At 43.0% G+C, this 19446-nt stretch overlaps 1 protein-coding gene across 1 annotated transcript; it reads left to right on the top strand.

Moving 5' to 3' along the window:
• The first annotated feature begins 1920 nt into the window (after positions 1 to 1920).
• has2 (hyaluronan synthase 2) lies at positions 1921 to 14750 on the top strand. Its single transcript, XM_036539515.1, has 4 exons — positions 1921 to 1975; positions 7817 to 8443; positions 12840 to 12941; positions 13781 to 14750. The coding sequence occupies exons 1-4, from the start codon at positions 1973 to 1975 to the stop codon at positions 14708 to 14710; spliced, it is 1662 nt and encodes a 553-aa protein (XP_036395408.1). The 5' UTR covers positions 1921 to 1972; the 3' UTR covers positions 14711 to 14750.
• Positions 14751 to 19446: the final 4696 nt, after the last annotated feature.

The following is a 19446-nucleotide window of genomic DNA, read 5'->3' as shown; positions in this document are numbered from 1 at the left end:
GTCCTTGCATAAGGGAGACCCATGGGGAGAGGAAACATGGAAACATGACTAAATGGAAAGGTCTTCTCCCTTTGAGAAGCTGTGAAGTAAGTGGGAGAAAAATGTATCACTTGTATAATATAAACCAATCCAATGTGTGCCTACCTTACCATGTTGACAAAATGTCTACACAAAAGTAGCCTTGAAACACATTACTGCAGGAATGGCAGCGCAGTGGGTGGTTTTATCTGGTAATTCATTGTTGGTTTCAAGTGTCTGCATGTCAGTACAATGTGGCTGATGAGGTTGCCTAAGTCACAGGCAATGCTGTTCAGTGTTCTCCCATTCACACAAAATGACAACTCATGTAAGTTAAGAGCAAAGTGAGACAAACGCGGACCTTGTCTTGTACTGTACGTGAGGCAAAGCAGAAAACCACACCATGCACACAACAACTGGGTAACCCCAGATGGCACATAGAATGTACATATAAATTTGTGTAAAACACACAGGGTAAAGTTGTCCAGAACAAACCCATGTGACAGCAGCATGAGCCTTCCCAGAGTCAATGGGGGGCAACAAAGGCCAGGTCCCCCCTTTCATGTGTCAGACATACCAGCGCTGCGATTAGGTGTGTAGTGTGCATTTAGAAACATTTGTAAAATGTTTAGTGTACAAATTAATTATTGCAGCTGTCCCAATAAATCTAATTTCATTCAGTGCAGTGCCCTATACAATACTGTTCAGCACACTGTACAGAGCAGCAGATGGATATCTCCAGTTTTCTTCATTTTGGTTCATGGAAAGACAGGAGAATAACTTAAATGGATTATGGACTTGTCGCAACATGTACTTTGAATACTCTGTAATGCAACGACAGAGAGTAAGAATGTTAAAATCATTGAAGAAATAATGAATCCAATGGGATGGCCATACGTCCCTGGATCTGCTCCTCTGCTATTTTACTCAGAGCGGGTTTAGAATTATGTGGCGCTGCCTGCTGGTGATTGTTTGCAAGGCGCCCAAATCTGTGATGGACGCACGAGACCAGTGGGATCATTTACAACATCGTAGATCAATAAATATCATTAAGACCAGCACAGACCACGAATATGACATTTAATCGTAACGTAAGTTTAGAATGTAAGTCTTGCTATGTGTTAGTTTTACTTGCCCTTTGTGAAACGGGACAATGTTAACAAGTGCCCGGTCTTCTATGTATTAAAAGTTCCCTGTTAATTGGAGAGTGGGCACAACATCCATTTAAGTTTTCAGTCCCTCCGCACAGTCCACTGGTGATGTTAAAACTGGAGAAAGTAGACAGAGAAATATTCACCGAAGCGCTTAATTTCTCTCTACTTCAGGTTAATTGGCAGACGCGTACATCCACGTTTCGGAAGTTTGAATGGGCTGCTTTTTTTAAAGTTCGCTCCTCCTCATCCCCCAACCTCCCCCCTTATTAAAACAACTCCAAAATCTCTCCCTGGTTAAAAGAGTCTTTGGAAATGTAAGAGCTACAGGAAGCGTAAACGGGAGGCGTCTGGAAGAAATTACAGACGCAGAAGAAGTAGAACTAGTAGTGTGGTTCCACAGTTCATGACTTTAACCTGTAAACTTGGAAAAAACTTGAATTTAGTTGGGCTCTTGTCATCAGTATTGACTACTGTTCAATAAGATTTTTTTTTTTCCGGCAAATGAATGACACAACCAAAGCTGAATGGCATGATGGTACAGTACCTAGATACATGTATTTGACGTACTCATTCATTTATGCATGAGGGGGAAAAAGAACCAAAACTTGAATTTTTCGTACGTTTTATGGGAAAACTTGGAAATTGCACAGCCTTGGAGTTTTCTGAAGCGTATCGCTGGTTTCTACTGAATCCTCTCAAGAAAGGTCTATGATAAAGTTTGACTCACCTTCAAAGTTGCAAAAGGAGCCTCGTCTGACTGCATCCTACAAAGGAATAGGACAACGACGTAAAGCTGCTTTATGGTAAGAAAATTTAATATTCTGCCCATATATTACCAAATAACCGTGCTTTTTATTAACAGATTATGTTCACACAATTTATTCAATAGTCACATGCATTTAAGCATAGCTTAAATATTGGAAAGGGGCTTGCCTTAAAAAAGTTACCTGACAGCATAAATGATCTATTGTGCCACTGCTGGCGTAATAGCGGCAACTTTTACCATCTTCAAGCTGTGAGAAGTAGTTTTATTTTTGGCTTAATTAGACAGAAATTCGAGAGCGTTGCACACCAAATGGTGCTAGATCCTGTGAGATGAGATCTATCTGCAGTTTAGACAGGGCAAGCGGTGCGGTGTTGGCGCTGCCAAGGGAATTCACCGGCGATGCGCTCTATGCTTACTCCTCTGTCAAATTGTGAGTCACACTAACTTTATAATGCCACTTCTGTGTTTTCGTTAGAAATATTGTGATCCACCCGGTTTTAGGAGTTAACATGCTATTTATTTTGACAGAAATGTGGAAAGAGATTACTTTTGTCTCAATGTGCTGTCAGCTCTAACACAGATTATGCAGTAGTTAAAGCAAAATAAATAAATAAACAAATAAATAAATAAAAATAAAAATCACGAAATATGATTAAATAAAGATATTCTTTTCTGTTTTATGTGCCAAATTGCTCTTTTATGTCTACCTGTATAAAAGAACGTTGTATCTGCTGCTGTGATTTGGTGGCAAAGTGATGCCAACAACGAAAAGCGCTTTTAGCTGTTGTTCCCGTAATGGTTACAATTCGTCTTCTACCGTTATAATGAGACAGAACTTGACGTCATACGAGTACCTCACGTCATTTTCAGGCGCGTTGCCCCGCTTGAGGCAGAGTGAGTGACTTGGCTCGCCGCGACAAGGAGCGCTCAGAGGGGAGGTGCGCTGTGTCATGCAGTCGCTATTGTCTTGCACGTTGATCAAGTTATCTGAGGGCAGACATGACTCGGTACCCCCTGAGGGAAGCCTGCTTGTGATTAAGCTATCACTTTGACTGGTTACTCTTATCCTGCTCCTGTCCATCACTGATATACTTGTCCGTGGAAACTGATAGTGGGAGACCAATTGTCATGTTTGCCCTTGCATTAAAACTGCTCTGAAGCTGATGTCAGACTTATGATTATGAGTATAATTCAGCAACCATTTGAAGTGAATAAAAGTGCAATTAACTTTTAATTGGCACCATGCAAGACAGATGGAAGTGAAGCCTCGTTTTGCACACAATGAGCTTGCACAAACACTATATGACCAAAAAAGAAAGACCTTCACATTCATGTAATTCTTGCAAGCGGTTCCAAGCTTGACTGATGTTGACTGTGTATAGCCAACCAATGCTCTGGGCTGCCCAATCTAATATTAACTCTTTAAAGGCCAGTGCATTTTCATAGTTTTCTCACATTGAAGAGCGTATTCTCCGGTCTGGTCAGGTTTAATATTTTCACATTTTGAAAATGTGCCCAACAGCCTAGTTGTCTAAAATGATAAATTGAATTAAATGAATGAATTATTCACTTCAGCTGAGCTTTGAAACAGTTTAGTGTCTTCACTCTCTCTGTTGCCACAATTAATGAGCTAAGCTATTATAGCTCATTTACTATTCAGCTATTTGGCAGACCTCCAGACAGCTTACAGAGCTCTTGGAGATGTAAGTGCAGAGCAGTGTAAAATGCATGCTGCACACAGCAATATTTCATAATCAACAACATAGCTGACAATTACAAAGACAGTTTATCCATGTAACAAACAGCTAAGGCTGCAATCATAAGCAAATGGATAAGCGGTTGAGGGAGAGGGAGATGATCAGGACCGTGGGGGGAGGCTGATGTTTAAAGGTAAGGCAGAGCGGCACACTCAAGGGTCCTACATTTCAGGAGCAGAGTTTCGGAACGGATTGCGCTAGTAGCCGGTGGTGGAAGGTGAGAAGAAGGGTGGCGTGGAAGTAGGTGGAGAGAGAGAAGACCAGTCAGGCAGCAGAGTTCTGGGTGATTTGGAGGGGCCAGATAGTGTTGGCAGGGAATTCAGCTGGAGGGGGGAGGGAGTTGGGAGGGGGGAGGGAGTTGGGGGGGGGGGGGGGGGGGGGGAGAGTAGCGGTGCAGCCAAGCAGCTGTGTTGAAGACTAATGCTCTCACTCATGTTTGGATGCTTCTCATCCATTCAGAAGACAACGCGTTGCAGTTATGTGTGCAGTGCCAAGCTGTAGGGTTACCAGCGTGACTTCAGTTACGGTGTGAGGAATTTCATCAATTACATTCCATGCTGCTCATCATGTTTGATGTACTCCACATATTTTCATACATTCCGCCTGCTGATCTAACTGATCCACAGTCATCTTACAGACCCACAATCCTAACCCCAACAAGTGAGAGAGAAAAACTACGAGAGTAGCGCAAGTCTCTGAGCCACATGCAGGCTTGGAACTTTCCAATCCCACTGAGGGTGATGCACTGCTGGCTGTGGTGTGTGCCCCTCCTCTCACGTGCCTCAAACCAGGCTCTACAGGAAGGCTTGGATGGCCCAGGCCTCGCCTACAATCTCACAGGGCCTCAGTCGGTTAATTAACCAAATTATTAATTGATTCATCGGAGGGATTAATTGATTTGTTTGTGGAGTTAATTGATGAGTTATGCCACCTAATCTCCGGCTGCCTTCCCTCTTTGCTGTCACTCTCCTCTCAGTCCCCTCTGAGATGCACCAGATCCAGATCACCCCCGAGTGTAAGCTGCTTTCCTACCCACCGGTTGAGCACTCTGTTTCTGCCCGCTCCTCAGACCACACTGTCAGGGCTGTGGAAACCCGTTTAACGCTGCAGGCTGTGACTGAGGAGAGGGAGGGGAGGCGGGGTCTGCAGGCAGCGGTGGGAGAGCATGGGGGGAGAGGGACACGTGCGTTTAGAGGACAGGGGGGCTGGGAGGGGACGGGGGTGACATGAGGCGAACATCCAGAAGGCGCCTATGGCGTAGAGCCACCGCCGCCCAAGTTCCAAGGCCTCTGTTCCCGGGGGAGAGAGGGACCACCACCCACACAGAGGAGGAGGGGCTGGACTGGGTAGGCCATCACAGGGCCATCACACCACAATGCCCAAGTCCTCAGGAGGGCAGCAGGGTGGGGACAGCTAGATTCTCAGCCCTAGCTTCTGAGCTTTTCTTTTTTGTACCTCGTTCCAGATTCACTGTAAAGTATGCCATTGAGTTTACCGAAGAACTGAACATTGATAGCACTGCCAGAGAGCAAAGAACTCCACAGCTGCAGTAGCTGGCCCTGGACCTTCAGCAGGAGGGGATCAGCAGGGAGAAGCACCTACCCCTGAAGTGCTTCTGTCACTGAAGGTCATTAAAGGGACACATGCATGCATCTGCTGAGTGTCCTCTGCCACCCACCTCAGATCGTCCTCTAACATGCAGCCTCCAAAAACACTGTTCCCGTATTCAAGTATTTATCTATATATTCGGACTGTTTCATTTTAACACCCACAAGGGGTACTGTAAGTATGAAATCACAGCTGAGCAACCAATCTGAGCAAGTCTAGCAGCAGTTACACGGGTTAGCTACATGAAACTAAGGTAGTTTTAGAGCTGTGCTCGGCAATGTCCATGCAGCATTTTATCTGGGGAGTTCTATCTGAGGGATTTTCAAGCTATAATTCATGGATTTCAGTGGAAATTCTCTGTTGTCCATGGAGATATGGTATTCACAGTGCATTCATTCGTCACAGTGCTGTAAGTTATCCAAGTCACAGTGGGTTTGTACAGTATATACTGTGCAAATAAGTGCACATCATACTTTCTGCAGCCCAAAAGAAATGTAGTTTTGCCTCTGAGTATAAAAGATGTTCTCTTTTTCATCCTGATCACATCCATTCAAATTTTCATGCAGCACCCTCTAAGCTGAAATTGATCTGTTCCACCAGCATGGATTCCAGCTTCCTGTAGGTTGAGACATGTGTTGTCTTTAAGCCACTGTGTCCATAAAACCAGAATAAAGACACAATTTGCACTTTCCTCCCTGGGTCTTGGTCTGAACACAGCCTCTAACCTAAAGCAACACCATCAGTCCATGTTAACCTTATCTCCACAGATGGCCCTGTGCAGAACAGACTCTTGGCCTACAAGTTTCTTCTCAAATGACACGGTGCGGCATGTGGTCGATAAAGAGCATGTTCATTTAAGGTTTAATCTGAAACCATTAAGGCAGTTTACTGTGTGGTTTCTTTTTTTGTAAGCTGCTGCATCGACCTCATTCTTTGGCAGGGGCTCAGATTTTTCTCAGGCAGCAGTGTTGTATTTCATCCACGGTCAAAGCATGAGAGCTGGAGTTTTCCCCACTGATCATGATTCAGCTGCCCAGTGCAGAGAAATCGTCCCCACCTCCCCAGACCGTTCTTGGCATCTGTCCATTTTTGAAGTATAAACTTTATTGCATGAACATACACTCAGACAGGGCTGCATAAATATACATACCTTACGTAACGTTTACGGTTCCATTTTTTTGGACTCAACATGGTGCGTAAATTATTCCCCGTCTCAGTGTACTTTTGATGTGATGGCCTTGACATTTTCTGACCGGCGGTCCGATAGTCATCTGTTTTCTCACACACTTCTATCAGACGGCAGTCTGACCTCTGAATCAAAGCGCCATCTCAGGTGACTGGGAGAGTGACCGCCCACTCTGAGGCTGCAAGCCCGTCCCACAACACTCGCAAATCCCGGTCCCCGCGGCAAGGCAAGATGAGAGCACTTCAGGGAGCGCGGGCGGTGACATCATGTCAGCTAATGACATCCTCAGTGGATCGCTTACGTTTCTCTGTCGCATTTCTCCCCCTCATAAAATCCGGGGCCCTTTTTTTCTGTCCGACATTGCAGCAAGTCACCGTCTGTTTTAACAAGGACCTGGGGTTCACGCCGAGTTTACGAGGGGACATGAAAGCAAGGTCTGGGACACCCCCCCAACCCCTGTCACCCCCCTCCTGCGCCCCCCAAGAGCAGCGTTTCACGACATCTGTACCAAATGTTACGGAACAGACCCGCACGTGTCCTCGTCGCCTGGGCTGGGCTCGGAGTGTCTTGGATGAGCCGAGTCAAGGGTCTCGTAAATGCAATGATGATGTGCGTACTGATCACGCCCTTGGCGCCCGCCGTCAACCGGTCCAGTCGGCCACAACATGGAAGCTCCTTTTCAAAACACCCTTTGTTTTGGGCACCTGAACTCTGCAGACTGCCATGTAAAATAATGCCGAAAGCCCCCAGCCCTTGCCCTCAGGAACTAGGCCCGACCTGTCGGCCGCTTTTCAAGGCACCATTAAGCGGCACTCCATGTTTGTTGTGTTTGTTTACTCAGTTCAGCACCGTGTTGTGGGAGCAGAAAAGGAGTCTTCAAAGCCGGCCTAGAATTTCGGCCTTGCTGCTCATGTCTTCCCACGGAGATATAAACAAATGATGTCAGAGGGTGGTGCTCCACACTTAAGTCTGCCAAGCAGATGGAGAGCAGCATTAGCAAACTTGGAACAAGTGGCCTAAGAAAACGGGCTGGACCTTGAGAGAGAGAGGGAGAGAGGGGGGTAAAGAAAGGGAGAATGGAGTTTCTGTCTGAACCTGGTGCGGTTTCTCGTAAAAGGGGAGCGTAAAGGAGCACAACATGAACGCGGTTCTCCTGTGTGAAAGTGATCGGGTATGGACATGAGTGCACAGGTTTGCTTTTCAGGTGGCAGGAAGTTTGTCTCAGCTTTGTCTATATTCGCATGCTTCCATATTGTGTGCCATTTTGTTTTGCCTCTATGTGTGCAGTTATTCGGCAAACATTTTGACCTCCTGTTGTCATTTTCAGATGGGGTGCGACAAAGTTATCACCTACCTGAGGATCTGCGGGACAACGCTGTTCGGGGTCTCGCTGCTTGTCGGGATCTCCACCGCCTACATCATGGGCTACCAGTTTTTCACAACTGCACACAACTACTTCTCTTTCGGGCTTTACGGGGCCATTTTGGTCACCCACCTCATCATCCAGAGCCTGTTCGCTCTGCTGGAGCACCGGAAAATGAAGAGGTCCCTGGAGACGCCCATCAAGCTGAACAAATCGCTCGCCCTGTGCATCGCTGCCTACCAGGAAGACCCCAACTACCTGCGTAAGTGCCTGATCTCGGTCAAGCGGCTGACCTACCCGGGGATAAAGGTGATCATGGTCATTGACGGGAATAATGAGGACGATACCTACATGATGGAGATCTTCCGCGATGTCATGGGGAGGGACAAGGCCGCCACATACGTCTGGAAGAGCAACTACCACAGCCGGGGACCAGACGAGAGCGACGAGGCCTACCTGGAGAGCCTGCAGCATGTGTCTCGCCTGGTGCTGAACAACAAGTGCATCTGCATCATGCAGAAGTGGGGCGGCAAGCGGGAGGTCATGTACACGGCCTTCAAAGCCCTGGGGAGGAGCGTGGACTATGTGCAGGTAAGGCTCCGGGGCGGGACCATGGCGCCAAGGCAAACACGGCCACTCACAAAGGTGCTTTTGTACTGCCTCAGGCAGGAAGGTGGCCCTTGCTCACACTCGGCCTCACAGGCCTGGCTAAGAACTTACAGTAGCCTTGTTCAGCAGGGGGGCATGGCTCAGCTCCTTCCGTGTCTGTCATTGTGACACAACCTGAGCATCACTCTGCCACACATCCCAGTTCAGAGTGTTGTTGGTTGCTCACCCTAATGTTGCATTAAAACATTTTTGAACAGTTTAGTTTCCCCCAGTACTGGTTTAACTGATTCTGAAACATTCAGCTGCGACGTTACGATAACCCCCCGGGGGTTATCCTTTTCCGGGATAAATGGAATTCCTGTGATTTTTTAAAAGGTGCATTGAGCTGAAATTATTACTGTCCTGCATTATGTTTGAGGAAGTGCAACATTATGCTCATATTTTGAATGAAACGAAATGGGAAAAAACAAGAAATCAACAACTAAGAAATCCATTGTGCACATTTTATATAATGAAAGGTCACTGAATGAGAGATCCACAAAAATATATTACATGATCTTACTTCATTTTTTCAGTGTTACAGCCAAGCATCAAAAAGCACTGCAGGGCCATAGGTTAGTCCTTAAGCATTTAGTAATTTTAATTTTCATACACCACAATGTTACCTTAATCATACATAGCACACTGTACTGTCATTTTTTTATTTATTATTCAGTAAAGTAGGCCTATAGTTTCATACTGTGTCTCCTGGTCAATACACAGTCCATAATGATGATAGTAAGCACTACAATGCTGTATGGATTGTAAAGTGCTATACATATGGAGTAATGTCTACTCCATTAGATGGGTTGAACTCAGAGCCACACAGTAACAGAGAGGCCCAACTCTGGCTCCTATAAAATGCGGTGATTCCACTGTTAGTGTTTTGCCCATGTTCAAAACAATCTGGCAGTCCGTGAGACAAAGCAAGCCTTATAGGAATCCACAGAGAGGGTGCCTCCCTCAAAAATTTGCTTTTAGTGGAGGACAGGCCTCCAACAGGAGTCAAACACATTATTCTCAAAGATGGCTATAATTTAAAAAAAGCATATAATTTTGAAAAACGACACTGATTCTTTACAATGGATAATCATATCAGGAGAAAGTGAGATTGTACATGCTGGGCACAAATCCCATGAAACCATATGGTTTCAATGGAATGATGTGACTTATGAACCAAATAAACAGCAATAATCGAATTTGGCCAATCACTGATCAGCCTTGGCAGGCTACCAGATGCCTCTGATAGTTCACACTTCAGGGGTTTCTCTACCTGACTTGGCAGAGCCTGGGGGTATCCACTGCATTCTCTGTTTCCTATGTAATTGCACCTACCTGTGCCCTCATATCTTACCAAAACAACCCAAATTTGTGTGACTTTGAGACTTTCAAGATCTCCTTCAATGGTCACAAAAAGCATTTATGAATGTTTTAAGTTTAAAACTTGTACTGACAGATACACAGGGCCTTGAGCTTTCCTCAACCCACTTTCCCATCATGCATCTGAGTGCACAGTGTCTCTGAAGCTGAGCATACTCAAAATTCATCAAGTGAGCTTTGCATGTTGAACTTCAAACAGCAATTTGCTACAATTTGCCATTCATCAATTCACTTTGCCATTCACTTTGGCAACATTGACAATAAACTTCCATTGATGCATGAAGTATAAGTGCAGTAACGTATCAGATAAGGGGGAATGCTTAGTAAACTGCAACTAACAAATAGGTGATATGGTGTATTATAATACTAACAAAAGGTGTTATTATCATATCAAAGCACATTCAGAAAATATAATGGAGCCACACCATTAACAGCTTGTAACTGAATATTTTAACCGAAATTACATATTATGAAGTTTCACTTCCTTACCCGTCTACACCGCACAATGCCAGATTTCCTGAAGTCAGCTAGCATGACCCCATAACAAAAGCTAACCCCTGAAAATGTCAGTGCATAGAACCAGTCAAGCAACCACAATAAATCATCAAAGAGCTTTGCCCTCCCTCAACCAACACGTGATGAAAGCCACTTGCCATGTCGGCCCTGAACAGTTTTCCAGGACTTAGCTCATCATCACAAGCCAAGAGCAACCCTAAATAGCTCCTCAGGTGGTCGGAACACAATGGCGGCGCTTGTGCCAGCGGCTGGATCTGAAATCCGGGGGTCTTTAATAGCGTGCTGCCCGCCAACATCACTGTACGCACTTCTACAGGGCAACGAAGTGAGGTGCATTCTGCAAGTTTTTATTAAGCAGTGTGTCCCACCACAATAAAAATTGATTAGAGTGAGATGTCGGTTGGGGCTGAAATTTATGCTTATATTCTGAGAGAGAAGTGCCAAGTCCGACTGCAGTGGATAAAGTTATCCTTGAACGACCTAATGGCTGTTAAATGGTACAATGTGACTAGAGTAATGGTACAACGTGATGCGAGCAAAATGGCCTACTGTTACATATTGTGCTTCAACTAAAATCATCGCCTAATCAGAACAAGTCTAATTAAAGCTTAAAGTATGAAATGTACTACTACTATAGGACATGGATATATATTAATTACATACTGCTGTTAATTCTCAAACATGCTACAAGGCCTTTAATATGTTATCAAAGAAAGACTTTATTCAAGTCTGGCTTATTATTTGATATTTGCTTCAAGCTGTGTCTCATTACTGATGCAATATGCTAGTGCTTTTGTATGCTCTCTGTAAAGATTGAATCAGTTCTCCTTTTGTTTTTAATCATCAACATGTCTTTGTAACATTTTCCGGAGTGCACTGTGACCAGCTACATTATTTATTATGCAATCCAACTGGCAGCCTCACAGGCAATAAAAAATGATGCAGCTGTACCTAGAAATGTTTAAAACAGTTTGTTCCGAGGTTTAAAAACCACAACTGATATGTTTTACAAATGCACACTTTCACACTACATATAAATGATTAATAAAAACAAAAAAGCCGAAAATCCTCTACATTTCCCCCAATGCAGGAGCATTAAGTTTGTAACAGTGAAAATGCCGCGTCAGCAAAAGTGTGGTTTGGAACATAATGCAGCAGGAATGCCCAGAACACTCACGTGTCACCTTTCCAAGGGAAGGAATCGAAGACGGCATACTCTCATCGGGATAATGCAAAACTTGATTTAAAACTTACATCTGGCTGCACCGGTCCAGCTGACCTAGACAAAGACATTTACTGTTACTGAGAAGGAACGTGGCCCAATTTGAATGTCTCTAAATCTAGGTCAAGCAGTCCATTTATAATACTTCTATAATTCATTGTGTACTTATGTTATAGTGTACTCCTCAATACAGATTAATAGTCTTTGTTGCTTATTCATAGGCCTTTGTAGCTCCGCTGAATTAGGAAACAAAAGGAATTCTTACAAAGGAAAGGATTTTAATCCATGGAAATAAATGATTTGTGCAGTAAAAGTAATTTTTCTCTGCCACATTCTCTCCCACATTTACAATTTTCTGAATATTGATTTGAAATTACATTTCTGAGGACTATATATAATACATGTAAACACAAATACAGTATATTTCTTTTAGAATGTTTCAATAATTTTGAAGCCACAGCACAACTCTACTTGTTTCTGATTACTGCCAAAGAGGTCCTCATGAAGGAGGCTTAACAGCACCCGTCCTGCATTCCTATAAAAAGCAATGCCTTGAGGAGAACACTTAAAGAGAGTTCTCCTTGCATAGGCCCCACTGATTTAAGTGCCATAATAAAATCATTTCATATTAAGGCACGTAAAAAGTGCCTTTTCACAATACAAAGGAGGACTGTCTGAATACGAATTTGAGCAGAGTTGGGGAACAGAAGAGAGGCCAAAATCTTCACCCTCACACTTCTGTATGCTTAGTTTCAGATGCAATTTCTGGGAAAAGCCCATGAGATAAAGCTCAAATGTAAGAGTGAAAACACCCGTATAAACAACAACAGCTTTTGCAAACAGTTGCTTCAATAAGACATTGTGCAAAACAGGTTGACACATCCCCTGTAATTAAGCCTGTCTAAAAACAAGAAAATTAGAGACCCCACTACCAATACAGCTGCCTTGCTTGCTCCTATTTATAAATAATAATGTATGGTTCAATATTAAATCTAAAGACTGAGTAACATGATCCCTCTTTATTGAACGACCACTTCATTACAAGAAGAAACTGTTTGTGTTTGACCTGACCATCCTGGAGAGTTGTGTATGAAGTCCTACTGTAGGTAGACATTACAGCCTCATCATCACACAGTGGGCAGGGGTGTTGCAGTGGAAGGTATGGTACTTGAACGGTGGCATTCTGTGGGTTTTTTTAGGGACGTCTCTTGTGATTTACAGGTGTGCGACTCAGACACCATGCTGGACCCAGCATCCTCAGTGGAAATGGTGAAGGTTCTGGAGGAGGATCCCATGGTGGGTGGAGTCGGGGGAGATGTACAGGTATGGCAGCCCAGCGTTGCGTTTCCTGTGTCCAGTCCACTCCCATTTTGGAGTGCTGTGGGAGTGAGGCTGCATGGTCTTAGTGCTCTGCACTTCTGAGAAGACAAATTCTAAGAGAAGGTCTGTTAAATTGTAGTGATATCCGTTGGTATTGTTTAAGAGGAAATGTATAAAAGAAGTGTGAATGCCTTGTAATGCAAATGCAGTTTCTCAAGTTTCACAAAACCTCAAGGGAACTCAATGGCATCAGTGAGCATACTTCCTGTTGCATAATTTAATTGGTAGTTCCGTGACTTCAAATGAGTAATATCCTGTTTGAAATGATTGGAGTTGGCCCTTTATCATGAGACTTGTAAAATTCATCAACTCATAACATTGGGAGTTTTACCACTCATTGATCGTTAATAAGGCATTTTAGGCCTATTTAAGAGCTCATTTTGGTCCAGTGGCAGATGAACCATGTTGTTCATACCGCATTTTGGACAGGAGAATTACTAACTGAGCTCATTATATTCTTTACATTTTTAAATGTGTGTTGTGTATTGTGTATGTGTCGGTCATCCTCAGGCAGGAACAAGCCAAAAGTAATTTCATCATGAAAAGCTATTCATTTCAGTGTTGCATGAGCTTGTTTAGCATTGATAATCAAACTGTGAAAGACAAAACATCATCAACTGTAGTTTAAGGAGTTTAACTTATATTGTTTTTGCAAAATGTCCCCTCTATGCTACTGGCGTGTTGTAAGGTGTGCTTGTCAGTAAATCAAGTGATCACATTTATGAATCATGATTTTTCTCTTAAATGGTAAAAAGCAATCCCCTGTTGCTGTGCTTTTCCAGATTCTGAACAAGTACGAGTCGTGGATCTCATTCCTCAGCAGCGTGCGGTACTGGATGGCCTTCAACATTGAGAGGGCGTGCCAATCCTACTTCGGCTGTGTCCAGTGCATCAGCGGACCCCTGGGGATGTACAGGAACTCTCTCCTGCATGAGTTCCTGGAGGACTGGTACAACCAGACCTTCATGGGCAGCCACTGCAGCTTTGGGGATGACCGTCACCTCACCAACCGCGTCCTCAGCCTGGGCTATGCCACCAAGTACACCGCCAGGTCCAAGTGCTTGACCGAGACCCCGATCACCTACCTGCGCTGGCTGAACCAGCAGACCAGGTGGAGCAAATCCTACTTCCGCGAGTGGCTGTACAACGCCATGTGGTTCCACAAGCACCACCTGTGGATGACCTACGAGGCTGTCATCACTGGCTTCTTCCCATTCTTCCTCATCGCCACCGCCATCCAGCTCTTCTTCCAGGGCAGGATCTGGAACATCCTCCTCTTCCTGCTGATCGTGCAGGGGGTGGCGCTCATCAAGTCCTCCTTCGCCAGCTGCCTCCGGGGCAACATTGTCATGATCTTCATGTCCTTCTACTCAGTGTTATACATGTCCAGCCTGCTGCCGGCCAAGATGTTTGCCATCGCAACTATAAACAAGGCCGGCTGGGGGACATCGGGGAGGAAGACCATCGTGGTGAACTTCATCGGCCTCGTTCCAATATCGGTCTGGTTCACCATCCTGTTCATCGGCATCATCTTCACGGTCGTCCAGGAGACGCGGAAACCCTTCCCAGAGTCGGAAAAGATAGTCTTAATCATTGGTGCAATAGTGTACGCCAGCTACTGGGTCATGCTGTTGACTCTGTACGTGGTCCTGATCGCCAAGTGTGGCAAGAGGAAGAAAGAGCAACAATATGACATGGTGCTCGATGTATAATGTCCCCCCCTGCCCCCTCACCCTCCCCTCTTCCTTACCCCTTCCCCCCAAGTTTACATTGTGAAGAATCTCAGACTGCTCCTTGGTGGACTCTCGGCAGGTGAACATGAAGTGACGTCGTCAAGAGAGACGACTCATTGCTGCTGTGACTGAAACAAAGGATATTCCTTTTTTATATATATTAAAAATGTTCTAGTGATGTTCCAAAATTGAACAATATTATTAATTATTATTATATTATTATTATAATTATTATTAAGATTATTACAAATGAAAACCACCAAATGGACATCATGTTTCTCTACACAAGAAACTGGCATGACTTCTGTTCCTATGCACTTTTATGTCTCACTCTCATTCTGCATAATGCTTGACAGAATAATGAAGAAAAAATACCTCAGTGGTTGCTTGCATTGTGTGGGTGATTGGGATGCAGTCAGAAAAGACTCATTCTTGTTTCGAGTAATTTATAATCTATTATAACATGGGTCCTTTTACATACAGTTTTATAATTAAAGCCAAAGGTGGACTTCTCATCGGCCATGCTGTAGCTGTTGTTACATTGTAATTTGTACAATAATTGTATTTTTATTGCCTTTTATATAGACATGTTTATTTTTTTTTATTAATTTTTTTTTTTTTTGCTTAGCCACCAAAGAGTCTCTATTTTCTTTCCTTTTTATATAAAAAGATAGCAATGAATTGTGCATGAGTAACTGTTATGACATTGACTTGTGTATCTGATATCTGACCAAAAATGTGAAATTATGAAGCTGGGTTTATGTGTCTGCAATGATAACAATAAAATGCAATCCTAGGGATAAATTATTAATTAACAAGAAGGGTGATTAACCTGTGTTTTTAAAAAATAGTGTACATGGATCGACAACCAGCATATTTATAAGAACAGTCTGTGGTTTATAGCTTTATGTACTGGGATAATTATATTTTGATAACGATTTATCATCAGCAAGCCAGGAATAATTCCAGAATTACATTTATTTTGTAATAAAAGTTTATCTTATCCTGAACAAGTCCTGTTTCCATTCTGTAATGTATACGGAAACTGTATGTGTTAGGGAGGGTTTTATTTCTCCAGGAAGATGCCAAACTAAATGTTAAATTCTGTATGCAATTCCTGCACAGAGCCCAATTTTGCACAAAAATAAGTATCTCAGTTCCAGAGCTGATTACATCATCATTTCTGGCATAGTTTCTTTACTCTGTGTTTTTTAAAAATGTGATTCTATAAAGAAAAAAGAACGTGAAAAACAGAACCGGGATACCACCAGAATTCGGTTTGACGTGTTCAAGAATGCCATGTGAGAGAGGTAAGAGATGAAAATGTAAAAGTATTTTTATTGTTGTGTTTTGTGCCAAATATACATAGGTGGTGTTGATATAAAGCACTTTTGTGTCGTGCCAAAATAAAGATTTGTCGCTTACTATGCAAATTGGATGCCTTGTCTCCTTCGATATTCAAAAGTTTGCCTTTGAAGGGTCTTGTCTTAATAATACTGTTTTCTCACACTATTAGCGTGGCGTCATTCTGCGTTTGTCTCACACCGCCATTCATTCACAGTAGCTTTACTGTGCATTAAAACACATGGGTGTTGCTGCATAACTTTGGTTGTATTGCCCCCCCACCCCCCCAACAAAACTAAATGAAGGGCTGTTCTTTAGAGAGTGGCCAGGGTGGGCTGGTTGCCATGGCAGAGTTTGTTATTTGCATTACACACAAAGTTTAAAACACAGAAACCTAAATCAAAAGTCTAGACTTTGGAATTTTAAAAGGAAATCTGCAACTCTGTCTAAATCACCCTAACACAATCGATCTTTAATTCTGTGACCTTAGTTAGACTGAAATATGGGACACCGGTGAAAATTTACAGCTGTAGGTGGTGGCAGAGCACTTATATCGTTGAACACCACCTTTACACATATTATGCTATTCAAATACATTATGCTAAACAAAATAACTTGCCTTTCACAGTTAGTATCACTGCTCAGTAAAGTATCATTCACAGCTTTCAGAACAACTTCTCACCAAAATGCCCAGAATGTGACTCAACCAAAACCACCAGTGGGTATTCCCTGGATTCAATCAAAACTAATTAGTTGTTTTATAGTAAAGTACTATTTGACAGAAACAAACAAACAAAAAAATCCACACCATGTCAGACAAATCTAGCACCATATTACAATAAAGTGACCCCTGTATGCAACCAGTGCTACCATGCCATCTCAAGGGGAAAATGCACATTGTTGTAATACGGTACCACATTAATCTGAGAAGGTTTGTTTCTTTTTATTAGATTGCACTTTCTCCTGGGGTGATTTAGCAGTTTTGACTGATCCCAGGTGATGCTGTAGCCCCTGGGGAGTATAAATCTGTCTAACCACCTTCCTCTAAAACATTCTGTTGAGTTTGAGTGAGGCAGACTCCTTGTCTCTGCTCAACAGCTAATGTGGCAGCAGATGCATTCACTCTGCAGCCATTTGAAACTCCCATTTCATGTTTGGTCGTGGAAGAAATATTGGAAATTTTCACTTCAACAAGCTCATTTAAGGGCACTCTGAAAAAAAAAAGAATTTGGTTGGGTGTACAAGGTCTTTACAAATCATAACTACAGAGGCTATTTGCTTGGCATGCGGCTTGCACATCCAAGCAAAAACCAACTCCGGGTTTGGTGTTGTAGTGCAGCACTCTTCCAACTGCTGTAGCCAGTTTGATACACAAATGCAAATCCCCCACTGATGTCTAAATTTAAAAGGAGTAGAACAAAAGAGTGCTTTTGCAGAGATGTACCCTTGGCTTTTTCTCTCTCTAACTGTTCATGCTGGGATGACATCACGCAAATCAAATGGCACATGTGGGAAACATGGCTGCCGTGTGTATGTAAGGCCGCCTCCATGACTCATGGCAAACGCCTCTCCCAGCTCTGCCAGAGATGTTAAAGCAACCTCTCAACACTGCAGGATCCCTGAGAAGGAGAACCTGTTCAACTCCCTGCACGTTCCTAAGCATTTGGAGCTTTCTTGGCAGCTTTGCTCAGTAGCAGCAGTACAGATCATATGTCTGCTGTGAGTATATATGTACCAAACAATGGAAAAATCAGTCAATTAGGTAATAACTATGTTTTAGTATGCACAGGCATGGAGCAACGGTTCTGATAACATGAATAAAAGAGGAAAAAGGTTGCACTTTTTTGCTGCTTTAATATGGAAAACTGTAAAGGATTGTTTCTGTTTGTTCAAAGAGAGAAACACACATACAGCTAGGAAAAATGTCTGAGCTGCCATTATTTCATTGTGATAAGGGAGAAACCACTGCTGTGAGCTTGGCAGGACTTCACAAAGGTGAGTCTTCAGAGAGAATAACTTGGATATTCCTTCATTGTTCGAAATTGCATTGGCAGCAAAAATATCAGCCCTTCGACAAGTAAAATGACACCTCCAGAAAGAGAATCCAGATCGCTTGGCTGAATATGCCTCAACAGATATTACCAAACTTCACAACACACATGTAATTACACACCCCAGTAAAGATTGAACCTTGAGAAACAGTAGTGTGAGGAACTAATGAGGGTGTAAATGTTCTACAGCAATATTATTACTGTAGTGATAATTAATGAATGATTAAAGTCAGGGGGAGCAGAAGTTGCAAATCGTTGGTAGAAAAAGTTATTTCAGGAAGCTCATATGGTTTCACATCGTGACTCCAATCTAGCTTTAATACAGTAATTAGATTCCAGATATGAAAGAAGACCGGACGTCACCAGGATATAAAACTTACATTGAAAGAGAGTGTGTTCATTTATATGTTTTTAAGAGACTGAGAGGAACTTAACAGCATGCCATGAATTAGAGAGTTTCCACCATTAACGCAAAACGACAGAAAGCTCAGATGTAAGGATGATGAACATTAGCCAAGCCTGGAACAAGTGTCCTTTTTTGTAATGGGAGCTAGCTCCATCTCATTCAGTGGATGTCTGAGAAAAATGCATGTGTAATTTTGTTGACACACCTCAGTGGACATTCTAAAAGAATACAACATACAGCTTGTTAGAACACCATCTGGAGATTAAGAACAGATGAAAGAATAAAACAATCTCTCCCCTCAATCAAATCAAATTAGTGCATCATCACATACTGTCTTCAAGGGCGTGGCTTTCCTGTAGAGCTGGGGGCCTCACTTTAATTCAGTCATCAAAGCATAACATTTCTGGTATTTGCATTTGTCAGGTTGCCATACCATAGTGACCTTGTTTAGAGGACAGAGACAATGTTCTCAGTGACTTGATCAAAAGAAGATGCATTTGTATTCAGAGACTGCCAAACTCACATCACCGAGTAAACCAAGAGAACACACAAAGATTTGTTACACTTCTCAGTGTACCAGGGTCTACTCTATGAAGCATGCCAGAAACAAATTAAGTTAATGGCATGTTTGCCATTAATGTAAATGTCAGCAACATTCAAAAATCAAAACTCTGGGCAAGCACCAAAGTCACTTTGACTGCATTGAATGGTTTGTTTAAACTGATCTGCACATTTGGTTCTCATTCATTTACCATTTGAATGACTGATGTGGGATCACTGTCCTCTCTCTTTCATCAGTCTCTGCCATGGTTCTTCTTCATCTTAAAGAGTCTGTACTAATCCACACCACACCTGAGTGGACTGAATTTTTGATTTCTATGTTTGTCACGTCCCTTCCCTAAGCCTAGAACACC

Source organism: Megalops cyprinoides, chromosome 10, assembly GCF_013368585.1.
Source record: "Megalops cyprinoides isolate fMegCyp1 chromosome 10, fMegCyp1.pri, whole genome shotgun sequence".
In the NCBI taxonomy this organism is placed as follows: Eukaryota; Metazoa; Chordata; class Actinopteri; order Elopiformes; family Megalopidae; genus Megalops; species Megalops cyprinoides.
This window is presented reverse-complemented; position numbering and strand designations above follow the sequence as displayed.

Bases quoted from the DNA above. Each gene is read 5' to 3' on its own strand.
- has2 (XM_036539515.1), top strand. The intron at 8,444-12,839 runs GTAAGGCTCCGG...TGTGATTTACAG, and splicing joins GGAGCGTGGACTATGTGCAG to GTGTGCGACTCAGACACCAT. The intron at 12,942-13,780 runs GTATGGCAGCCC...GTGCTTTTCCAG, and splicing joins GAGTCGGGGGAGATGTACAG to ATTCTGAACAAGTACGAGTC.